We start from the raw sequence: 16,405 nt of genomic DNA on the forward strand, positions 1-16,405 counted from the left end.
CATTTTTAGACATTTGGATCCCAGACTTCTTCTCACACTTTCGGGCACCTAAAAAGCCAGGGCAGTATAAATACCCCACATGTGACCCCACTTTGGAAAGAAGACACCCCGAGGTATTCAATGAGGGGCCTGGCGAGTTCATAGAATTTTTTTTTTTTTTGCATAAGTTAGCGGAAATTGATTTTTTTTTTGTTTTTTTTTCTCACAAAGTCTCACTTTCCGCTAACTTAGGACAAAAATTTCAATCTTTCATGGACTCAATATGCCCCTCACGGAATACCTTGGGGTGTCTTCTTTCCGAAATGGGGTCACATGTGGGGTATTTATACTGCCCTGGCTTTTTAGGGGCCCGAAAGTGTGAGAAGAAGTCTGGAATATAAATGTCTAAAAATGTTTACGCATTTGGATTCCGTGAGGGGTATGGTGAGTTCATGTGAGATTTTATTTTTTGACACAAGTTAGTGGAATATGAGACTTTGTAAGAAAAAACAAACAGGGGGGTGATCAATGACAGGGGGGTGATCACCCATATAGACTTCCTGATCACCCCCCTGTCATTGATCACCCCCCTGGTAAGGCTCCATTCAGACGTCCGTATGATTTTTACGGATCCGTGGATACATGGATCGGATCCGCAAAACACATGCGGACGTCTGAATGGAGCCTTACAGGGGGGTGATCAATGACAGGGGGTGATCAGGGAGTGTATATGGGTGATCACCCCCTGTCATTGATCACCCCCCTGGTAAGGCTCCATTCAGACATCCGTATGATTTTTACGGATCCATGGATACATGGATCGGATCCGCAAAACACATGCGGACGTCTGAATGGAGCCTTACAGGGGGGTGATCAATGACAGGGGGTGATCAGGGAGTGTATATGGGTGATCACCCCCCTGTCATTGATCACCCCCCTGGTAAGGCTCCATTCAGATGTCCATATGATTTTTATGGATCCATGGATACATGGATCGGATCCGCAAAACACATGCGGACGTCTGAATGGAGCCTTACAGGGGGGTGATCAATGACAGGGGGTGATCAGGGAGTGTATATGGGATGATCACCCCCCTGTAAGGCTCCATTCAGACGTCCGCATGTGTTTTGCGGATCCGATCCATGGATCTGTAAAAATCATACGGACGTCTGAATGGAGCCTTACAGGGGGGTGATCAATGACAGGGGGGTGATCAATGACAGGGGGTGATCAGGGAATCTATATGGGTGATCACCCGCCTGTCATTGATCACTCCCCTGTAAGGCTCCATTGCTCCATTCAGACGTCCGCATGTGTTTTGCGGATCCGATCCATGTATCTATGGATCCGTAAAAATCATACGGACGTCTGAATGGAGCCTTACAGGGGGTGATCAATGACAGGGGGGTGATCAATGACAGGGGGTGATCAGGGAATCTATATGGGTGATCACCTGCCTGTCATTGATCACCCCCCTGTAAGGCTCCATTCAGACGTCCGTATGTGTTTTGCGGATCCGATCCATGTATCTTTGGATCCGTAAAAATCATACGGACGTCTGAACGGAGCCTGACAGGGGGGTGATCAATGACAGGGGGGGTGATCGGGGAGTTTATATGGGGTGATCAGGGGTTTATAAGGGGTTAATAAGTGACGGGGGGGGGGGGGGGTGTAGTGTAGTGTGGTGTTTGGTGCGACTTTACTGACCTACCTGTGTCCTCTGGTGGTCGATCCTAACAAAAGGGACCACCAGAGGACCAGGTAGTAGGTATATTAGACGCTGTTATCAAAACAGCATCTAATATACCTGTTAGGGGTTAAAAAAAATCACATCTCCAGCCTGCCAGCGAGCGATCGCCGCTGGCAGGCTGGAGATCCACTCGCTTACCTTCTGTTCCTGTGAGCGCGCGCGCCTGCGTGCGCGCGTTCACAGGAAATCTCGGGTATCGCGAGATGACGCGCCGATGCGTCCAGGAGGAACAAATCAACCACCTCCCGGACGCATCGGCGCGTTAGGCGGTCGGGAGGTGGTTAAAGGCATACTTGGAAAACATTACATACAGCGCTACAGAACATACAGGGTAATACAGCGCCACATACAGTTGCAAGAAAAAGTATGTGAACCCTTTGGAATGATATGGACTTCTGCACAAATTGGCCATAACATGTGATCTGATCTTCATCTAAGTCACAACAATAGACAATCACAGTCTGCTTAAACAAATAACACACAAATAATTAAATGTTAGAATGTTTTTATTGAACACACCATGTAAACATTCACAGTGCAGGTGGAAAAAGTATGTGAACCCCTAGACTAATGACATCTCCAAGAGCTAATTAGAGTGAAGTGTCAGCCAACTGGAGTCCAATCAATGAGATTAGATTGGAGGTGTTGGTTACAGCTGCCCTATAAAAACACACACCAGTTCTGGGTTTGCTTTTTACAAGAAGCATTGCCTGATGTGAATGATGCCTCGTACAAAAGAGCTCTCAGAAGACCTACGATTAAAAATTGCTGACTTGCATAAAGCTGGAAAGGGTTATAAAAGTATCTCCAAAAGCCTTGCTGTTCATCAGTCCATGGTAAGACAAATTGTCTATAAATGGAGAAAGTTCAGCACTGCTGCTACTCTCCCTAGGAGTGGCCGTCCTGTAAAGATGACTGCAAGAGCACAGTGCAGACTGCTCAATGAGGTGAAGAAGAATCCTAGTGTCAGCTAAAGACTTACAAAAGTCTTTGGCATATGCTAACATTCCTATTAGCGAATCTACGATACGTAAAACACTAAACAAGAATGGATTTCATGGGAGGATACCACAGAGGAAGCCACTGCTGTCCAAAAAAACATTGCTGCACGTTTACAGTTTGCACAAGAGCACCTGGATGTTCCACAGCAGTACTGGCAAAATATTCTGTGGACAGATGAAACCAAAGTTGAGTTGTTTGGAAGAAACACACAACACTGTGTGGACAAAAAGAGGCACAGCACACCAACATCAAAACCTCATCCCAACTGTGAAGTATGGTGGTGGGGGCATCATGGTTTGGGGCTGCTTTGCTGCGTCAGGGCCTGGATGGATTTCTATCATCAAAGGAAAAATGAATTCCCAAGTTTATCAAGACATTTTGCAGGAGAACTTAAAGGGAACCTGTCACTGGGATTTTGTGTATAGAGCAGAGGTCATGGGTTGCTAGGTGGCCGCTAGCACATCCGCAATACCCAGTCCCCATAGCTCTGTGTGCTTTTATTGTGTAAAAAAAACCGATTTGATACATATGCAAATTAACCTGAGATGAGTCCTGTCCCTGACTCCTCTCACGTACAGGACTCATCTCAGGTTAATTTGCATATGTATCAAATCGTTTTTTTTTACACAATAAAAGCACACAGAGCTATGGGGACTGGGTAATGCGGATGTGCTAGCGGCCATCTAGCAACCCATGTCCTCAGCTCTATAGACAAAATCCCAGTGACAGGTCCCTTTAAAGCCATCTGTACACCAGCTAAAGCTCAACAGAAGATGGGTGTTGCAACAGGACAACGACCCAAAGCATAGAAGTAAATCAACAACAGAATGGCTTAAACAGAGGAATATACGCCTTCTGGAGTGGCCCAGTCAGAGTCCTGACCTCAACCCGATTGAGATGCTGTGGCATGACCTGAAGAAAGCGATTCACACCAGACTTCCCGAGAATATTGCTGAACTGAAACAGTTCTGTAAAGAGGAATGGTCAAGAATTACTCCTGACCGTTGTGCACGTCTGATCTGCAACTACAGGAAATGTTTGGTTGAAGTTATTGCTGCCAAAGGAGGTTCAACCAGTTATTAAATCCAAGGGTTCACATACTTTTTCCACCTGCAGTGTGAATGTTTACATGGTGTGTTCAATAAAAACATGGTAACATTGAATTCTTTGTGTGTTATTAGTTTAAGCAGACTGTGATTGTCTATTGCTGTGACTTAGATGAAGATCAGATCACATTTTATGACCAATTTGTGCAGAAATCCATATCCTTCCAAAGGGTTTACATACGTTTTCTTGCAACTGTATGTACCTCTTCCATCCAGTGACTTCGCTGATGTAGATATTCTCTTTCCTCTTCTTCTGTCAGACCAGACCGCCATGGTGACTTCTTTCAGCCGCGCCTCGTCTCTGCAGAGAGACATCTTACTTTCCTACTTTTCCATCCTCCTCCTTACCTTCTCAACACCCCATCCTGCCACCTCCAAGCGTCAGGTCAGAGAGCACTCTGTACGTCCTGACGCTGCAGGCAGCCAGGACACAGCAGAGCGAGCCGTGAGAAGAGCGAGCCGGAGGAGGGGTAAGTACTGGACAGCGCTGCGACCTCTATAGTACGCCGGTGGCCACATTCTTATCAGTAAGATAGGAATTGAGCTTTGATGAGTGTTTATAAGGTCAGAGAGCAGAGATAAGGAGTCCATCTTCTCCCCAATTGACGGAAAAGAAAAAATTCTGAGCCTGCTACTAGAGCGTCTCAGCTCTGTACAGAAAAAAAAAAAGACTCCACATTTTTAATAAAGACCAAATGAAAATATGATTTTAAGCTCAAAATGAGTATAATGCAATAATAAATAAATAAAAAGTCCCCAAAGGTGTACATAGGCTTTAAGGACCAGTAATATTTATTGCTGTTTTTTTTTTGCGATTTCGTTTTTCCTCCTCGCATTCCAAAAGCCGCAACTTTTTACATTTCTCGTTCACATAGCCACATGCGATCTTATTTTTTTGATGGACGAGTTGTATTTTTTAATGGCATCGTTTAATTTACCATAGCTTGTATTGGAAAACAGGAAAAAATATATTTTGGGGTGAAATTGTAAATAACAGCGACCCCAACATACAGTCCTATGTTAAAAAAAAATTGCTCCCCTCCGAAATAGAATGGCCACCTGAAAAAATAAATAAATCACTCCTCTCAATGGCTATTTATTCTTTATTGGAGAGCTTGGAGCATTCTCCGCCTAATACACCTATATGGCTATCTCAGCCGACCTGTTGTTATGGTAACATAGGATTCAGTCGCAGATAGTGTATCAGTTCAGCCATTATAGCGGACTGGCGCTGCATTTGTAAATAAAGTTCGTTTAAAGGGAGAGAAAAAAAACTAACAGGAAATGACGTGTCCGCCGTGTTGTGCAGCTCGGAGTGTGTCAGACTCTGAGATGTCATCAGTGCCCTGCAGCCAGCGACCTGGTATCTACACTGCGACTCAGGTACTTGTGGATGCCCGGGGCTCTGTGTGGAGAAGCATTTGAAGGGTAGATCCATTCAGTGTCCGCTATGCTTAGAAGAAAGTTTTCTTTTTCCATACTGTGACTACTCAGCAGTTTGCCGCAGCACAGTTGGAGATTTTACGCGTGAATACAGTGTAGTTTATTTCTTAATTCCCATGTGTTTACTGTCTGGCTTAAGGTACCCCCCTTATCGACTCCATGTTGTAAACTAGGGAAGGAGTCCTTGGATAAGTGGCCCCATTATTTCTGTAACATAGTGCACCCCTTTACCTGTATGTGGTATCTCCCCCCAACTCATTACATCAATGTGGAGCAGACCACTTGGTATAGACAACGGAGGGAAGTAATCATTTTTCCTGTGGGCTGCTGGGCAACAATTAGGGCTGGTTTTAGACAAAATGTGGCCCCGGGCAAAATCAAAAGATGGGGCCCACATCTTGTAATAATGTGGTAAAACACAGACACCCCTGCTGATCAGCTGTTTGAGGAGATGGCGCGTGCTGCTGTCCCATAGATATTCAGCAGCAAAGCGGGAAGAGAGAAGGAATACGGCATGTGCGCACATCGTCTCCTCAAACAGCTGATTGTCGGGAGCGCCGGGTGTCAGACCCCCGCCAATCTAATATTGATGACCTATCCTAAGGATAGGTCATCAATATGAAAAAACCCGGAAGCTACTCCAATACTGTGCCTGTTGTGCTCCCCCCCATGTCCTCAAATACTACACTATACACCCAGACTGCCCTCATCAGTAATGGTTCCCCAATAGTGATAATACTCCCCAAGATAGCCCCCATTAGTAGCAATGCCCTCCATATTGCGTCAAATAATAACGCCCCTACAGTACTCTAGTAGTAGTAATATAACCATAATGCTCCCAGTGGCTCTAATGTCCCCCCACTAGTTCCAATATATAGTGCACTGCTAGTGTGGACATTTTGTATAAAAATAAAAAAAAACTTGCCTCCATCGCAGACCACCGTTTTATCTGTGGCTTGTGTTGCTGCGTCCTGATGCATGCGGTCCCAATGACATCACCACTCCTGCTTCGTGTCTCACATGATGACGTCATCATGTGAGACCCAGAGCAGGAGGTTGCAGTGATGTCATTGCGGCTTCTTGCTCTGTTCTAATGCCTCACAGGTTTGAGGCCTAGGTTACTTTCACACTATCGTTTTCGCTGGATCCAGCAGGGTTCAGCAAAAACACTTCCATTACTGATAATACAACCATCTGCATCCGTTATGAACGGATCCGGTTGTATTATCTGTAACATAGCCAAGACAGGTCCGTCATGAACTCCATTGAAAGTCAATGGGGAACGGATCAGTTTTCGATTGTGTCAGAGTTAAGCGGATCCGTCCCCATTGACTTGCATTGTGGGTCATGACGTGGGTCCGTTTTGCTCCGCATCCCAGGACGTAAAGCAAACGGCAGCATGCTGCGGTTTGCTTAACGGTATGAGAAAGGAACGGAATGCACTTCTGTTCGCTTACATTTTGTCCCCATTAACAATGAATGGGAACAAAACGGAAGCATTTTTTTGCGGTATTGAGACCCTATGACGGATTTCAATACCAGAAAATGGTAACACTAGTGTGAAAGTAGCCCTAGTGGCCTGAGGCTTGTGAAGTTGGACTGCCCCGAGTGCGCCCTCTTTATGGGTAGCGAAGTGGCACCCTAGGCGGATGACTACCCTCCCCTATCCATCACCCTGGCACTAATTCAGAGCACATTACTGCAGGAGGTATAACAGGACAGGACTATGACTCCCAGCATGTCTAAGCCATTATTATTTGATAAGAGAGCACATTACAGGGGGACGTATAAGAGGATGGGACTACAATTCCCAGCATGTCCAAGCTGTTATGTAATATCAGAGTAAATTGCAAGAGGAGGTATACAGCTCCCAGCATATCCAGGGTGTTGTAATGTACCCTGATAATATATAATAATGGCCTGGACATGCTGAGAGTTGTAGGTTACGAACAGTCGGGCGGCACTGCGTGAAGGTATGGGTGCGCGGTTAGCGGACGTCACTCTGGATGCTTAAATGAAGGAAGAGACCGGCACTCCTTGGTACTGCAATTATATCGGGTTTATTCGCCACTCATAGAAGAGGTGACACGCGTTTCGACACATGCAAGTGCCTCACCTTCCTGCTGCTCACATTCTATCTTTTGCGGAGCTGCGGACCCGAAGATCGGGGCCGCGCTATGCGAATGCGGACAGCACACTGTGTGCTGTCTACATCCATTCCATCCCCATAGAAAATGAATGGGTCTGCACCCGTTTCGCAAAATTGCGGAACGGATGTGGACCTGTGAATGGAGCCTTAACATATGTGTCCCTTAGTTCCTCAATGTTGTTAAGTATCATTTTTTTCTAGCCGTCGGAGGAGAAATGTTTGTTCATGCATGGACTCTCTCCATTGAAGGTTAAGGAAGGCCCACGTGAGCGTTAATAACTGATGTTAGAATATTTTTATGTTTTAAAGAGAACCTTCAGCTCGTTTATGTCCTACAAACTGCCCACAGTATCTTTGTAGTATGCTCCTGGCGCTCCAGAAGTGACTTTTGTTCCATTTTTCTAACTTTTGATTCTGCACAAAACCAATTGAATCCTTGTTCCTGGTGTATGCAAATGAGCACTTTCAAGTCAAGGAGTCTGGCACTTTCCTCCTCAAAGTCAAACTTTCCCTGCCCGACTCCTGCATCTTGATTGATGGTCCCTAGCTCAACGAACGTCCTCCCACACAGGCTCAGTTCGGTAGCATTTTTGGTGCATGCCCAGTGACTTTTGGAGCACAGCCCCTGGCTTCAAGGCTTTACTGCACATGTACTGCACATTCCATGGAAGAGCTTTCCCATTGTCCAGCCTTTTTAAGTAATGGCTTATCCTTAGCATAGGCCAGTGATGGTGAACCTATGGCACGGGTGCCAGAGACGGCACTCAGAGCCCTCTCTGTGGGCACCCACACCCTGGAAAAAGTCTATGGTGTACCAATATGCCTTAGACTTTTCCTGCCATTCAGCAGCGCAGGGCGCACTATGAACAGCACAGGCAGCGCACGGAATGTAGGCAGGATATTGTAAATAAATGATAAAGTACATGGAAGATATTCTATATTGGACTGTAGTATTTAAGGTAAATTGCTGTGTTGGCACTTTGCGATAAATAAGTGGGTTTATGTTGCCGTTTGGGCACTCAGTCTGTAAAAGGTTCACCATCACTGGCATAGGCCATCCCTAGCTGATTGGTGGGGATCCGGCAGATCACCTTTTCTGTGTAGTTCTATCTCTGGAGGTCGGCGCCGGAGCTACAGAGTACCATCAGCATTGTAGTAGACAGCACTGCTCCCAATGACTTCAGTGGGTGTAGCGCTGCAGTTGCGAGCACTGTCCACTACAATGTTGACAGTGCAGTGTAGTTCCTGCATCATCTTCTGGCGACAGAGCTACACAGAACAGACCGGTGGGGGTGTGGCCTGCCAGATCCCGACGACCAGCTAGTGATGGCCTGTCCTGAGGATAGGCCATCGCTTAAAGCCTGGACAACCCTTTAAGGCTCCAGGCAGACCCGCAAATTGTGGATCCACAACACACGCCCGGCACCCCTTTAGAAATGCCTATTGTCCGCAGCTGCGGACGAGAATAGGACATGTTCTATCTTTTGCGGAGATGCGGACCCGTAGATCAGGGCTGCGCTTTGCGGATGCAGACATCATACTGTGTGCTGTCCGCATCCATTCCGTCCCTATAGAAAATGAATGGGTCCGCACCCGTTTCGCAAAATTTGGGAACGGATGCGGACCCATTTGCGGACGTGTGAATGGACCCTAAGAGTTCATGTTCTGCAGATTTACAAGCTAGAAAAAGGGATTAAAAGTCACTTCTTGATCTCCATGAGCATATTGAAAGGTACTGTGGGCAGTAAGTATGACATAAAAGAGCTGATGGAGTTCCTTTAAAAGTGCAAGTTGTATTTCTGGAGTGCAGAAATAAAGTAAAGAGCAGTTTCTTTTCAGATGTTTCCAGTATAGACACTATTGTGCTCATTGATCAAATATGGCATCTTGTGAGACTGAAGAAGCACTAAACAAATCAATCCACCATGACTTGGAGAAACCAGCTGAGGCCCCTGTAAATTCAGAGCCAAACGCATCTGATCTTCCATTTTATGTCTGCGAGTTTGTTGAGAAAGAGATTGGAAATGATTTCAAGTCTTTGCGGAAAGTCTCCAGTCTTATTGAGAAAATTGCAGAAGAGAAGAGACATCTGGAGGAGCAGGTACGGAAAGATGGAGATGTATCTATGCTTTCTTTTTATTTTGCCTCCAAAATGGTTTTATTATTTATTACATCTGAATATACAGTAGCTGTACTTGTCATCCTCAGGTTCTCACTGTCTCTTCTGAGGCCCCAAAACGAATTCAGGCTGCCCTGAAAAATGCCCAAAATACCCAGTCCACTCTCTCTGCTCTGCTGAAAAGAGAAGCCACTGTGAGTGAATCAGTCACCAAGCACCTGGAAGATGCTACATCATGGATGGATGATTTAGGGGCTCTAACAGACCAGATCTATGAAGTTGAGAGACACCTATCTTACTTAAAATGGATCTCGCATATTGAAGAACTGAGGTAAACCAGAGATTATGGAGTAGACTATAGTAGTGCATGCTAAAGTGAATGTATCATCAGAAAATGACCTGCTGTTTAAATAAAGTTTTTATATTTTTGGTGAAATGTTTTCCATGTTGTTACCTGTATTAAAGAGGTTCTCTGGGCTCCAGATTTTGGTGTCCTATCCCCATGACAGGTTATCAGTATCAGATTAGTGAGGCGCCAGGAAATAAACTTAAGCCTAAAATAAACTGTTCTGTAGAGATCTCTTCTCAACAGTCATCCTATTATTATCAAAGGCATGATTACAATGAAAGTAAACACCTTTCTGTATACAATACAGGATCCACTGCTGACATTAGGTGATAGCTAAAGCTTATCTCCTCACCCTCCCTGCACAGTGACCTCTGCACAGGTCACAGAACATGCCTGGAACGTGGTGTACAGGTTCCTATTGTCCATGTGGCTGCTGTAAGGCAAACTTCTGAATGCAGCTTGGGCAGGATACTGTACCTGTAATCATGTATAGCGAATACAATAAAGAAATCTACCATCAGAAAATAAAAACAGACTATAAAAGTGACATGTATCACTATCTGGTTTTAATTAAACATATAAGTGATATATTCCCTTTAAATAATGTGGTGTTACCAATGGAAGCCATGTCTCACTTGGCATTAATAGCCTTTTTGCAGTGATCATTTTATTACATTATTTTTAATTCCTTGTGACTTAACGGTTATTTTTGTCTTTGCAGTGATAATATTCAGCAGCACCTAATGACTAACAATGTAGCAGAGGCGGCCAGTGCTCTGGTGTCAATGACAGAACAGGCTATAAAGCTACAGGGTTCATCATGCATTCATCTGTTGAAATTTATTACATCTACAGTACAGTTCTGGCACAAAATATTAAAAGACAAGTTAACAAGGTAAAAGTGTCAAATAAAAGATGCTACATCCTTAAATATAGAGTATATTGTTACAATTATCAGTATTGTTCACCCTAAAAAAAGAAGGCTGAGGGGGTATATGGTATAAGCTATCCCCAAAAAAGTAGTTGTTCCCAAATAGATCACTGGGGAACTGTTTATTGAAGATCAAATTATTCACAAAATACGAAAGCCTTAGGCCTCTTTCACACTTGCGTTGTCCGGATCCGGCATGTACTCCACTTGCCGGAATTACACGCCGGATCCGGAAAAACGCAAGTGTACTGAAAGCATTTGAAGACGGATCCGTCTTCAAAATGCTTTCAGTGTTACTATGGCAGCCATGACGCTATTAAAGTCCTGGTTGCCGACTAAAAGGAAACGCGCTGGAGGTGCGGGCCTTCCTGATATCAAAGATTATTTTACTGCAATAGGTCTTTCATTCACTAGGGAATGGTGGGCGTCCAGCAGTGGAAAGGCATGGCAGCAAATTGAATCTTATACACTGAAGCAGGTTTCCGATTAGGGATTACTTGATACATCTGCTATGGGGCCCTTCCCCCCCCCACACATCCTTTCCTTACAATATCACATGCTTGTGCCCTCTGGACCAAAGTTCACAACGCATCGAAGGATACCTCTACCCGCTTATTTACAATTGCTTCCACACGCGCTATTGAACTGACCATACCTGATATAAACTTGGCGACCTGGCGAGATGGAGGTGTTGCCACCATCTCCCAATTAATAGTAGATAATTCCCTTCTCCCCTTTGCCGCTATTCAAAGTGCCTTTGGCATTCCTCACTCAGAATTCTATACCTATTTAAGACTTCGTCATTTCCTCTCAAAAATTTTACAATCTCCTCCCCAGATTAATTCGTCTATCCTGAGATTATTCCAATTCCCTTCCCTCTTTAAGAGGCACTCTACGAGGCAATTCTATGACTTACTAGGAGATAAGGCTACTTTTGTCAAGTCCTCTCCCGTCCATAGGTGGGAAAGGGACTTAAACAAGACCTTCCCTGTTGACGTCTGGATAGACGCCATGGGGTTCATGGTATCAAATTTTAAGTGTGTCACTCATTATGAGGCAGGATTGAAAACGATCCTTCACTGGTACTTTACCCCCCAGAGACTTCATAAAATCTATCCTACTACTGCGCCCTGTTGCTGGAGAGGTTGTGGAGGTGAGGGTTCTCTGCTTCATATCCTATGGTCCTGTCCTGTCCTTATTGAGTATTGGAGGAAAGTCTTCCGACTTGTCTCCACTCTGGTAGGTCATGAAATTAACCCTTGTCCAGAGTTGGCCTTGCTGTTCCTCGGCATTAAGGAAATCCCTCCCCTGCAGAGACGCATTACCGGACATATTTTACTTAGCGCTAAGCTGGTTGTCACCAGACACTGGAAACAATTGACTCCTCCTTCGCTTTCGGAAGTCATACAAGAGGTCAATCAAACATGCAGATATGAACACTCTCTACCCTTCTCGATTATTCCTATCAAATTGAGGCAGGCGGCCTGGAGTGGATGGGCATCTAGCGCTTTTTACTCCCCCTGAGTATGGACCAGGATCCTGTACTGTGGCAATGAGGGAACAATTAGTAACCCCCCCTTTACCCTGATTCTTCCCTTTTCTTCTTTCTGCTTCTCCTCCTCATCCTTTGTGTCTATACACCTTATCTTGTTCTGTGGATCACCACAGCTCTTTGTTTAACTAAAATGTTTGTCGGTCACCACATAGTGACTGCTTTGTTCACTTTTACTTTGTTTGAATTTATTGTCTGATAATGCCTGGCGATATTATGGGGTGTGCACTGTCGGTGCATTTGTTTTGGAGATATATGTGCAGTGATATAGGCATGTATTATACGTAGTTCCACCCTGTATGATGCATCCTATCACCTGAATGCTTGTTGTAATAACAGCTCGGATGTCTTTATTCCTGTGTAATCACCTGGCTACAGTGGCTGCGTCCACGCTTGTTTACTTCTTTCTATACTGATTTTATGGTGCTGATAAAATAAAAAATAAATAAAATTATTGACACTAAAGTCCTGGTTGCCATAGTAGGAGCGGGGGAGCGGTATACTTACCATCCGTGCGGCTCCCGGGGCGCTCCAGAGTGACGTCAGAGCGCCCCATGCGCATGGATGACGTGCCATGCGATCACGTCATCCATGCGCCTGGAGCGCCCTGACGTCACTCTGGAGCGCCCCGGGAGCCGCACGGATGGTAAGTATGCTGCTTCCCCGCTCCCCGCTGCACTTTACCATGGCTGCCAGGACTTTAGCGTCCCGGCAGCCATGGTAACCACTCTAAAAAAGCTAAATGTCGGATCCGGCAATGCGCCGAAACGACGTTTAGCTTAAGGCCGGATCCGGATCAATGCCTTTCAATGGGCATTCATTCCGGATCCGGCCTTGCGGCAAGTCTTAAGTTTTTTTGGCCGGAGCAAAAAGCGCAGCATGCTGCAGTATTTTCTCCGGCCCAAAAACGTTCCGTTCCGGAACTGAAGACATCCTGATGCATCCTGAACGGATTTCACTCCATTCAGAATGCATTAGGATAATCCTGATCAGGATTCTTCCGGCATAGAGCCCCGACGACGGAACTCTATGCCGGAAGACAATAACGCAAGTGTGAAAGAGCCCTTACTTTGTTGTCCAAACTGTAAAGGTATGGAGCATGCTCCTGGAGGACTTGGTAATTGTTGAAAGTGTGGTTAGACTTAAAGGGGCTTTCGAGGATTTTAATATTAATGACCTGTCTGATCATCAGGATATCAGAATCTGGTCGGCGGGGGTCCGACACCCGGCACCCCCACCAGTCTGCTGTTTGAAGAGAAGGCTGCACTCTTGCGAGCGCTCCTTCTCTTTATTGTTTACTTGCTCTCTGTCGCAACCGCAGCGGTGAGCAGGTGAATTACAGGAAACCATCCCATTCACGTCTATTGGATGGCTCGCTCCTATTCAAGTGTTTAGGAAGGAGCTGTCCCGTTGAAGTGAATGGGACGGCTTGTAATTACACCTGCTCACCGCTGCGATGTCTAATGTAAACAATAAAGGAAAGGCTGCGCTCGCACAGAGCGCGGCCTTCTCTTCCACCAGACGAGGTGTCGGTCTCCCACCGATCCGATATTGATTACCTATTCTGAGCATAGATCATCAATATTAAAATCCCGGAAAACCCCTTTAAGAAACGCTCACAGTATTTAGGGTAATTGGTATTAATATAGAATGCAGATCCTGGCATCTGTACGATTGCTGGCAGGGGTCAGAAAGGATTGGGAAACTGGGTCTCTGTCATTAAATGCGTGTTTTTTGCCTTCCTTTAGATCAACTTGGGGTTGTAAGTATAAACAGGCTGAACTTTGTCTTTTTACAACCAGGTAACTCTGTAACCATGTATTTTCAATATGTTAATGCCACAATTTTACTTTTGGTGCAGTGACTTTGAAGAAGTATTAAGTCAGCTACACTGGCCTTTTATTGGTCCTCATCAGCCACTGCCACCAGTTTCGTCATCATCGTCAGCTAGTGTAACAGAGATCTATGCTAGTTTGGAAACTCTCTTCACTCAGCTCCTAAAGCTTCAAATTTCGTATCCTTTATAAAGTTCACAATGAATACTAAGTTTTTGTTATTTACAGGTTTTGGGGAAAATTGCTTTTGAATGTTTTTTTTTTTAATAGAGGTTTTTCTCCCCCAATCAACATTTTATAACATGGCCATAGGTGCTGAATGTATGATCACTGGGTCCTTGAATCTCTTTCCTCCTCACTGTACAACTTCCATGAAGAGGAGTTGAATGGAGCTGGGGTCGAGCATGTGTCCACTCTGTGATATGTGGGGCCCCTGCAATCATACGTTGACCTTTCAGTGGATAGCTAATAAATGTCCGTTATGAGAGAAGCCCTTTTAAAAGGGTTCTGCAAGAATGGGCAGGGGTGTTTTGGCAAATTGTCCCATTCTGCAGGAACTGCAAAGGAAAGATGACTTGCCTGCTTCCCCGCCACTGGCTCCCTGCTCCTTCTCCTGCAGGCCTGTGCTGCTCCGCTGGGCTCCATCAATGTCAACTACCAGTGTGACATCACCGCAGCCAATCATTGGCCATGGTGGTGACCAACTTCCCTTACAAAATGACAAATGGTCACATGATGCAAGGGGAGCCGGACACCACTGTGGCCAGTGATTGGCTGTGAAGATGTCAGACCAGATGTTGACATCAGTGGAGGCCAGCGGAGCATCACAGGCCGACAGTAGGAGCGAGGAGCCAGCATGGGAAGCAGGTAAGTCATCTTCCCTTTGCAGGCCCGGCAGAATAGGAGGGGTTTTGTCAAACTTGCACAACCCTTTAAAATTGTTAGGTAAAGTTACTAGTTTACCCATCCATTTTAGATTAACGTTATTTTTTTGTGGGATTGGTTGTATTTTTTTTTAAGAACAACATTTTATTTACTTTGTCTGTTATTGGAAAGCTGGGAAAAAAAATCTTTGTGGAGTTTCTTGAAAAAGAAAGCACTGTGCGCTAATCTAAATTTTCTTGTCTAAATTCTTTTCAAAATTTTCTGACAGCCATAACTTTTTCATATTTTTATCCACAGCGCTATATGAGGACTTGTATTTTGCAGGATGAACTGTAGTTTTTATTGGTAAAATTTTTGTGCGGTGTACAACTTTTTGAATACTGTTGTTCAATTTTTTGGGGGGCAAAGGTGAGGTTATGGCGTTCACCGCATAGGAATAAAAAAAAATATATATTTTAACAGTTTAGACATTTTCAGACGTGGCGATACCCGATATGTTTTTTTTTTTTTATTGTTAATATATTTTTATATCTAAAATAGGCAAAGGGGGGTGATTTTAAACTTTTTATATTTAATTTTTTTATTTTATTTTTTAAGCTTTTTATTTAATAACTATTAGCCCCCTTGGGGGGGCTAGAACCTGGGATCTTTTGATCCCTTGTCCTATTCCCCTAATAGAGATCTATTAGGGTGAATAGAATTTTCACATGCTCCCTGCTGCGCTTACCATGGCAGGCCTGAAAGACTTCACAAGTGTCCAGGCTGCCATGGTAACCGATCGGAGCCCTAAGCCTTCGGGTACGTTACGGTGGTTGAAGGGTTGAAATGTGTAACTGCTCATATTATAACCCCATTTCATTTAAAAAACAGTGAGAATTAGAGAAAAAATATTCTCTCTAGTAAGATTAGTGACAAAATTTAGAAAAATTCTTGTATCCCATTGGACACTTTCTTCCTGATGTCAGCTGCAGATTTCCCCTTACAGTAACACAGAACTACTTCTTATGTGCTGGTATAATGTTATACTTTCATATGATGCCACATGACCATACGTGTTTTGCAGCCTGCAAAATCGGCCTTGTGCATGCCTTAATTTTTTTTTTTTCCCACAAACTATCTTTCGATGCAAGTAGCACACGGTAAACAGTATTTTTTGTGTCCCCATTCAAATGAACAGGTCTGGATTTGATGCGGACCATTATTTATATATATATATATATATATATATATATATATATATATATACACAGTACACACAATCTCATTCAAAGTTTTCTTTATTTTCATGACTATGAAATTTGTAGA

At 44.4% G+C, this 16,405-nt stretch overlaps 1 protein-coding gene across 1 annotated transcript in view; it reads left to right on the forward strand.

Annotated features, from left to right (window-relative positions):
• The first annotated feature begins 5,119 nt into the window (after positions 1-5,119).
• The window catches only part of RINT1 (RAD50 interactor 1), a 42,249-nt gene continuing 30,963 nt past the window's right edge, over positions 5,120-16,405 (forward strand). The window contains exons 1-5 of the mRNA XM_044276767.1: positions 5,120-5,220; positions 9,269-9,530; positions 9,638-9,879; positions 10,619-10,792; positions 14,242-14,394. Coding sequence (XP_044132702.1) covers positions 9,309-9,530; positions 9,638-9,879; positions 10,619-10,792; positions 14,242-14,394 — 791 coding nt within the window. The 5' untranslated portion in view covers positions 5,120-5,220; positions 9,269-9,308. The remainder of the gene's footprint in view (positions 5,221-9,268; positions 9,531-9,637; positions 9,880-10,618; positions 10,793-14,241; positions 14,395-16,405) is intronic.

This window comes from Bufo gargarizans, chromosome 2, assembly GCF_014858855.1.
Source record: "Bufo gargarizans isolate SCDJY-AF-19 chromosome 2, ASM1485885v1, whole genome shotgun sequence".
In the NCBI taxonomy this organism is placed as follows: Eukaryota; Metazoa; Chordata; class Amphibia; order Anura; family Bufonidae; genus Bufo; species Bufo gargarizans.